This window comes from Choloepus didactylus, chromosome 17 (assembly GCF_015220235.1).
Source record: "Choloepus didactylus isolate mChoDid1 chromosome 17, mChoDid1.pri, whole genome shotgun sequence".
Classification (NCBI taxonomy): domain Eukaryota; kingdom Metazoa; phylum Chordata; class Mammalia; order Pilosa; family Megalonychidae; genus Choloepus; species Choloepus didactylus.
In genome coordinates, this window is record NC_051323.1 from 3,030,047 (window position 1) to 3,039,295 (window position 9,249).

A 9,249-nucleotide genomic window follows, 5' to 3' on the forward strand; every position below is an offset into this window, starting at 1 on the left:
TTCCAACACATTTGTAGTTACTACTCCTCAATGTCATCCATGGTGGTTGGAATCTACTTCTTCCAACCTCCTGTTAATATTGATATTTGTCTTCTTCCCATGAATCAATAGTGTTTTTAGTGGGACCTAGAATGGAGTGTCCTTTCAAGAAGGTTAAGAAGGTTTTCCACTGGCTGTGCCCAGACCCATCAGAGGAATCACTATCTATGGCAACTATAGCCCTTTCAGATATACTTCTAAAATAATAAGTTCTGAGAGAAAAATGACTCCTTGTTCCATGGCTTGTGAATGGACATGTTATCAGACCTAATTAATCTCATTTTACAGCTCCATCAGTGTTCTTGGGTGGAAAAGTGCACTACTATTTTCGAAGGGATCTTTTATTTCTGAGCAGTAGGTCTAACAGTGGGCTTAAAATATTCATTAACCATTTTGTAAGCATATGCTGTGTCTTCCAGGCTTTCTTGTTCGATTTATAAGGACATGGGCAGTGTATATTTAGCATAATTATTAAGGGTGCTAGGGTTTTGGAATAGTAAATGAGCATTGACTTCAACATAAAGTTACCAATTGCAAATGCCCCTAACAAGAGTTTCAGCCTGTTCTTTCAAGTGGAGGCAGCAGAGAAAGGAGATCTCTATGAATGTCAAAGTGTCCTTAATTTTCACATTTTTTCTCAACCTTTCCTTCTTGCTATCCATATGACTTTTTCATTTCCTTTAAAAAAGTGTGTTTATTCCAAAAAATCCCAGTAATTATTTTGCTGGAGATGAAGTGGAGCAAATAAGTTAATTTATCCAAATCAAAAGAATCTTCCTCAGGCAACATCAAAATGGTATTCTTATAAACCCATTACCAATATGACAGAGGGAGATGTTACCTCTTTAAGAGAAATAGCTGAAGAAAACATTCTGACTTTCCTTATTATCCAGCCAGGTGGTGTTCCTGGTGGAATTTTAGAACCCATAATATACCTGCTTACTCAATAAAGTGTTTCATCTCTCTAGTTCTCCAAAATATTTTAGAGCTAGAAGGGTTTCTTTATAATCTGAGAGTCTCTTAACAGTGTTATAAACCCCAGTTCCTTAAGATGATCTGCACATTTCAGGAATTTAAACAGGGAGTCCAAAACTGATGGAAAAATTTATGGGGAAAGCTCACATATATCCACAGTAATAGGGGTAAAGGATAAGAGAAATGCTGTTGGAAAATGAGTATCATGAAAGAAATGGAGAGAAGGGAAAGTAGCACTAAACAGAAATAGTGTAGGAAAGCACCCTCAGCAACATTGGCACTTACATTAGAAGGGAAACAGGGAAGGAGGGTGTGTGGTAGAAAAGAGTATGAGAGGAAGACGATCTTCTATGCATGGGGCTTAGAAGATGAAATGCCATATTTTGGAAGGACTGAAGATAGAGGATAATTGCAAAGAAAGGAGTAAAACTGGGAGATGAAGGCATTAAAATATAAAATTACCAGAGTCTTGGAGGCACACAGAAGAGAGAATCATCTATCACACTGGACACTTCTTTACAGGGTAGAGATAGAAGTTTATTTGCTCAGAGATGTGATCTGTCCATGTGAAACATGGAGTTTTATGTTACAGAAAATGCCTAACAATGTCTGTAAAATAACTTTACAGCATTTTTCTTTAGTAATCTTCCACAAAGAGATCCAGAATATGTCAAGTCCCTTAACTTTCCCCTCTTCTTGAAACCCTCTGAGAAATGATTCAGGAGACACAGGCTTTGGGGCAGACAGAGGAAGTGTGCATGTTCAGAGCTGTGAGGGGAGGAAACAGCTGCTGCAGCAGGACTCACTGACCAACAGCTCTGGGGAGGAGGTTTGTGTTCAAGGATGAAACACTGTGGGAGGAGAGCTGTAACCTTGCTGACAGTAATAATCTGCCACATCCTCAGGCTGGAAACTGCTGATGGTGAGAGTGAAATCTGTCCCAGACCCACTGCCACTGAATCGTTCGGGGACCCCAGTTTGCCAGGTGGATGCCATGTAGATGAGCAGTTTAGGACGCTGTCCTGGTTTCTTCTGATACCAATTTAAGTAGCTTATTTTGTAGGAGCTGTGAAAAACACTCTGACTCGACTTGCAGTTGATGGTGGCAGTCTCTCCTGGAGACAAAGCCAGGGAGGCTGGAGACTGGGTCATCACGATGTCCCCACTGGCACCTGAAAACAAGAATTGATAAAGAGCACATATTGAATATAGCATATATTACAATATTTACCTTAAAAATTTGATTTCTTATGTATCATATGTTTTAGACCAATTTTAGATGATTCAGTTTGATCTTTCACATATTAAAATCATGTTTCCAATTTTTTAACAATACTGCTCTGCTCAACCTCTCACCTGAGACCCAGAGCACCAGGACGATGAGGAGTTGGGACTGTGGCACCATTTTGCTCATCCCTCTGAGGCACTCAGTCCCCACCAAAAGGGAAGCCCCATTAATAGAGTCTGAGCAGCCAGGCTTGTATCCCAGCAGTCTATGCAAAGCATTAGAGAGTATGAAAGCAAATATGCCTGTGCAGTGAGTTGTGAAGACAAATAAGAGAGAAAGGAGACAAAAAATATCACTAACATACGAAATTGTTTATATGCCAAAGGATGAGAATTTAATTTGACCATAAGTTTCAAAATATTTAGCAAAATTTGAAATCTAAAATATTCTGAAATCAACTCAAGTTTTTCATACCAAATGCAATCACTTTGAAAACATGAATTAATTTTATATTCACTGAAAATTTCCCAACTCTTATAAAAGACAGAAAATTAGAGATTCAAGAAATACAACATATCCCAAATAGAAAAGATCCCAATAAACCTACTCCAAGACACTTACTGGTCAGATTGTCCAATGTCAAAGAGAAAGAGAGGATTCTGAAAGCAGCAAGAGAAAAGTGATCCATCACATACAAGGGAAGGTCGATAAGACTATGTACAGGTTTCTCTGCAGAAACCACAGAGGCAAGAAGACAGTGGCATGATATATTTAAGATACTGAAAGAGAAAAACTGCCAACCAAGAATTCTATATCCTGCAAAACTTTCCTTCAAAAATGAGGGAGAGATTAAAAGATTTTCAGACAAACAGACACTGAGAGAGTTTGTGAATAAGAGACCAGCACTACAAGAAACACTAAAGGGAGTGCTACAGGCTGATAGGAAAAGACAGGAGAGAGAGAGTTGGAGAAGAGTGCAGAAATGATGATTATCAGGAAAGGTAAAAGGAGAGAGAGGAAAAAATAAGATATGACATATAAATTCCAAAAGGCAAAATGGTAGTAGAAAGTTACAGTAATAACACTAAATGTAAATGGATTAAACACCCCAATAAAAAGACACAAACTGGCAGAATGGATTAAAAAACAGGACCCATCTATATGCTGTCTACAAGAAACTCACTTTAGACACAAGGACAAACATAGACTGAAAGTGAAAGGTTGGGAAAAGATGTTTCATGCAAACAACAACCAGAAAAAAGTGGGAGTAGCTATATTAATATCAGACAAGGTAGACTTCAAAACTGAAACAGTTAAAAGAGACAAAGAAGGACACTGTATATTAAAAAAAGGGTCAGTTCATCAAGAAAACATAACAATCATAAATATTTATGCACCAAGCCAGAATGCCCCAAAATTCATGAGGAAAACACTGTGATCACTGAAAGGAGAAATAGATACCTCTACAATAATAGTTGGAGACTTCAATACACCACTCTCATCAATGGATAGAACATCTAGACAGAGGATCACTAAAGAAACAGAGATGTTGAAATTTATGATAAATGAACTAGACTTGACAGACATTTATAGAACACTACATCGAACAACAGCAGGATACACTTTTTTCTCAAGTGCTCATGGAACATTCTCTAGGATAGACCACATATTGGGTGACAAAGCAAGTCTCAACAAATTTAAAAATATTGATATTATACAAAACACTTTCTCATACCACAATGGAATGAAGTTGGAAATAAATAGAAGGCAGAAGGTCATAAAATTCACAAACATATGGAAGCTAAACAACACCCTCTTAGAAAACCAGTGGGTAAAGGAAGAAGTTACAAGAGAAATTAGTAAACACCTTGAGGCAAATGACAATGAAAACACAACTTATCAAAACTTATGGGATGCAGCAAAGGCGGTGCTGAGAGGGAAATTTATTGCCCTAAATGCCTATATTAAAAGAGAAGGGAGAGCAAAAATTGCAGAGTTAACTGCTCACCTGGAGGAATTAGAGAAAGAACACCAAACTAACCCCAAAGCAAGCAGAAGGGAAGAGATAACAAAGATTAGAGCAGAAATAAATGCATTTGACAACAGGAAAATGATAGAGAGAATCAACAAAACCAGAAGTTGGTTCTTTGAGAAAATCAATAAAATCGATGGACCACTGGCTAGGCTAACAAAAAAAAAAAAAGAGAGAGCAGATGCAAATAAATGCAATCAGAAATAGGAAAGGAAATATAACTACTGACCCTGCAGAAATTAAGGAGATAATGAGAAGATACTATGAGCAACTGTATGCTAATAAAATAGACAACTTAGATGAAATGGACAACTTCCTAGAAAAGCATAAACAACCAACATTTACTCAAGAAGAAATAGATGACCTCAACAAACCAATCACAAGTAAAGAGATTGAGTCAGTCATCGAAAAGCTCCCAAAAAGGAAAAGCCCAGGACCAGATGGTTTCACATGTGAATTCTACCAAGCATTCAAGAACGAATTAGTTCCAATCCTGCTCAAACTCTTCAAAAAAATTGAAGAAGAGGGAAAGCTACCTAACTCTTTCTATGAAGCCAACATCACCCTAATAGCAAAACCAGACAAAGATACTACAAAAAAAGAAAATTATAGACCAATTCCTTTAATGAACGTAGATGCAAAAATCCTCAACAAAATACTTGCAAATCGAATCCAGCAGCACATTAAAAGAATTATACACCAGGACCAGGTGGGATTCATTCCAGGTATGCAAGGCTGGTTCAACACAAGAAAATCAATTAATGTAATACACCACATCAATAAATCAAAGCAGAAGAGCCACATGATCATCTCGATGGATGCAGAAAAGGCTTTTGACAAAATTCAACATTCTTTCCTGATGAAAACAGTTCAAAGATAGGAATAGAAGGGAACTTCTTCAATATGATAAAGGCAGTATATGAAAAACCCACAGCTACCATCACACAATGCAGAGAGACTGAAAGCTTTTCATCTAAGATCACGAACAAGACAGGGATGCCCACTATCACCATTGTTATTCAACATTGTGCTGGAAGTTCTAGCTAGAGCAAATAGGCAAGACAAAGAAACAAAAGCATCCCAATTGGGGAGGAAGAAGTAAAACTTTCACTATTTGCAGATGACATGATTCTACATGTAGGAAATCCAGAAAAATCTACAGCAAAGCTACTAGAAATAGTCAATGAATACAGCAAAGTAGCAGGCTACAAGATCAGCACGCAAAAATCTGTAGTGTTCCTATACACAAGTAATGTGCAACAAGAGGAGGAAATCAACAAAAAAATCCCAATTACAATAGCAGTGAAAAGAATCAAGTATTTAGGAATAAACTTAACCAAGGACACAAAAGACTTTTACATAGAAAACTATAAGAAACTGCTAAAAGAAATTGAACAAGACATGAAAAAATGGAAGAACATACCATATTCATGGATTGGAAGACTAAATATAGTTAAGATGGCAATTTTATCTAAACTGATTTACAGATTCAATGCAATACCAATTCAAATCCCAACAACTTACTTGACAGAAATAGAAAAACCAATAACTAAATTTATTTGGAAGGGTAAGGTGTCCCAAATAGCCAAAAATATATTGAGAAAGAGGAATGAAGTGGGAGGTCTCACACTATCTGACTTTGAATCATATTACAAAGCTACAGTGCTGAAAACAGCATGGTACTGGCATAAGGACAGATATACTGATCAATGGAATCAAATTGAGTGTTCAGAAGTAGACCCTCGCATCTATGGACAACTGAACTTTGATAAGGCAGTGAAGCTGAAGCAACAGGGAAAGAGCAGCCTGTTCAATAAATGGTGTTTGGAGAACTGGTTATCCATTTCCAAAAGAATGAAAGAGGATGTCCATCTCACACCTTATACCAAAATTAACTCAAAGTGGATCAAAGACCTAAACATTAGCACCAAGATCATAAAACTCTTAGAAGAAAATGTAGCGCAATATCTTAAAGATCTTGTGATAGGAGGTGGTTTCGTAGACCTCACACCCAAGGCACGAGCAACCAAAGAACAAATAGATAAATGGGATCTCCTCAAAAGTAAACACTTTTGTACATCAAAGGACTTTGTCAGAAAAGTAAAAAGGCAACCTACACAATGGCAGATGATATTTGGAAACCACATATCAGATAAGGGTTTAATATCCCGAATATATAAAGGAATCCTGCATCGCAATAACAGAAAGACAAACAACCAATTAAAAAATGGGCAAAAGACATGAACAGACATTTTTCTGAAGAAGAAATACAAATGGCTCAAAAGCATATGAAAAAATGCTCAACTTCACTGGCTATTAAGGAAATGCAAATCAAAACCACAATGCGATATCATCTCACACCTACCAGAATGGCCATTATCTGAAAAAACAGAAAATGACAAGTGCTGGAGAGGATGTGGAAAACAGGCACACTTATTCATTGTTGCTGGGAACGTAGAATGGTGCAACCACTCTGGAAGACAGTATGGAGGTTCCTCAGGAACCTAAATATAGATTTTCCATATGACCCAGCTATTCCATTGCTAGATATATGCTGAGAGGAACTGAAATTTAAGACACAAATAGACATTTGTAAACCGATGTTTATTGCAGCATTATTCACAATTACCAAGAGAGGGAAACAACCCAAATGTCCATCAAAGGACGAGTGGATAAACAAACTGTGGTATATACACATGATGGAATATTATGCAGCTGTAAGACAGAACAAAGACATGGATCATGTAATAATGTGGATGAACCTTGAGGACATTATGTTGAGTGAAGTTAGTCAGAAACAAAAGGACAGATTCTGTACAGTCTCACTAATATGAACAGACATTAATGAACAATCTTTGGGAGTTAAAAGCTGACAACACAGGTGAACAGGAGATAGAAACAGGGCAGAGACCAGCCATTTGATGCTGAAGGACTACAGAATGTTTAGGATTGATTGCATAGATCCAGAAATAGATAGCATAATACTGTGTGATGGTACCACGGTATTGTTAGTACACTGAACAAAGATGTCTGTGAGTAAAGCTGAAAGAGGTGGGATAGGAGAATGTATGACACCAGAGGTAAAGATAGATGATAAAGACTGGGACTGTATAATGTGGCAAAAACTGGAGTGGCCAATGACTGTTACTACATATACAAATATAAAAAAGTTTTTGCATGTGGGAAAGCAAGTGAATGTCAACCATGTAGAAATTTGAAAAGGGGATGGTATACAGGTAAAAACATAATCAAAACAAACTGGAGTCTATGGTCAACAGTAACATTGTAATATACCTCCATTAAATGTAACAAAGGCAATACACCAATGCTAAATGTATATGAGAGGGGGATATAGGGGAGGAATATGGGATTCTTGGTGTAGTGTTATTTGCTGTCCTTACTAATATATTGTATTGTATGATGATATTTTTCTTTTTATCATTTTTTTCTTATTGCTAGAAAAAAAATTTTTCTTGTAGTAATCAGTATGTTCAAGTGCTGATTGCAGTGATAAATGTACAACTTTATGATGATACCATGAACAACTTATTGTACACTGTGGATAAATGTATGGTATGTGAATATAACTCTATAAAATTGTAGGAAAATATATATATAGGAGTAAAAGTGTTGGAGAAAACATGGTGAGAAGGATGATGCCTCACCAATATGGACTAACTACAATGTGTAAACTCAGAATTGAATCTTAGAACATAGCCTAATGTGGACACAATAATAGTAATAGTCCCTAGATTGTAAGCTCTTACAGCAGTTAACACTATCCCTGAATTGTAATGCCTATCTCTAAACTTTGAGATGCTGATCCCCTAGTGTATAACCTGATTGGTCTCTGGAACCATTCATATCTCTGAGACACCTGAAACTCAGAGCTAGAGCTCGGCAGATATGAATGTCAGTATTAGTGCTTACAGGCAATGTCAAAAAAAAAAAAAAAAAAAAAAAGCTGAAAAAGAGCCCAGACTTCAGTTAGTGATATGAATGAAGCAGGTCTGGTTAAGATCAGGGCAAGCCAGGCCAAAGGGTAAAGGTTCAAACTGATTGTGTTTTAAAACTTCAACTTCCATATGAGACCAAGGGAATAGATATCTATTTGGTACAGGATCTAAATTTTCTAAACGGTACAACTCTACAGTCGATTTGTTCAAACACTACAATTGCATGGAACTTTGCATAGGAAGTGAGATATGGAAGGTTAGTATAGGCTGGAGTGAATTAGTGACACATCCCAGAGTAATTTGGGCAGATAATAAAAAATTTATTTACAGCCTCCCCCTCCCCAGCCCCGAGGATCTGGGGGAAGGTGCGGATGTGTTGGACATCCTCACCTGGACTGGTGTTGATCTTGTCACAAACATTGGGACTGGCAGTTTGATGTGCTGAGCCCTTGAGCATGGGACTTGCCCTTATGAAGCTTGTTACTGCAAAGGAGAGTCTAAACTTGCATATAATTGTGCCTAAGAGACTCCCCCTGAATACCTCTTTGTTGCTCAGATGTGGCCCTCTCTCTCGCTAACTGAGCCATCTCAACAGGTGAACTCGCTGCCCTCCCCCCTACATGGGACCCAACTCCCAGGGGTGTAAATCTCCCTGGCAATGCAGAGTATGACTCCCATGGATGAATGTGGACCTGGCATCGTGGGACTGAGAGTATCTTCTTGACCAAAAGGGGGATGCAAAATGAGACGAAATAGTTTCAGTGGCTGAGAGATTTCAAATGGAGTCGAGAGGTCACTCTGGTGGACATTCTTATGCAGTATATAGATAACACCTCTTAGGCTTTAATGTGTTGGAATAGCTAGAAGTAAATACCCGAAACCCAAACTCCAACCCAGCAGTCTGGACTCCTGAAGAGAATTATATAATAATGTAGATTATGGGGGGTGACAGTGTGAATGTGAAGACCTTGTGGATCAAACCACCTTTATCTAGTGTATGGATGAGTGGAGGAATCGGG

General features: G+C 37.7%; 1 gene segment (V, D, J or C); it reads right to left on the bottom strand.

Moving 5' to 3' along the window:
- Positions 1–1,710: 1,710 nt before the first annotated feature.
- LOC119512267 lies at positions 1,711–2,442 on the bottom strand. The segment is given in 2 exon segments: positions 1,711–2,186; positions 2,371–2,442. Coding segments are annotated over 2 exon segments (393 nt in total).
- Positions 2,443–9,249: the final 6,807 nt, after the last annotated feature.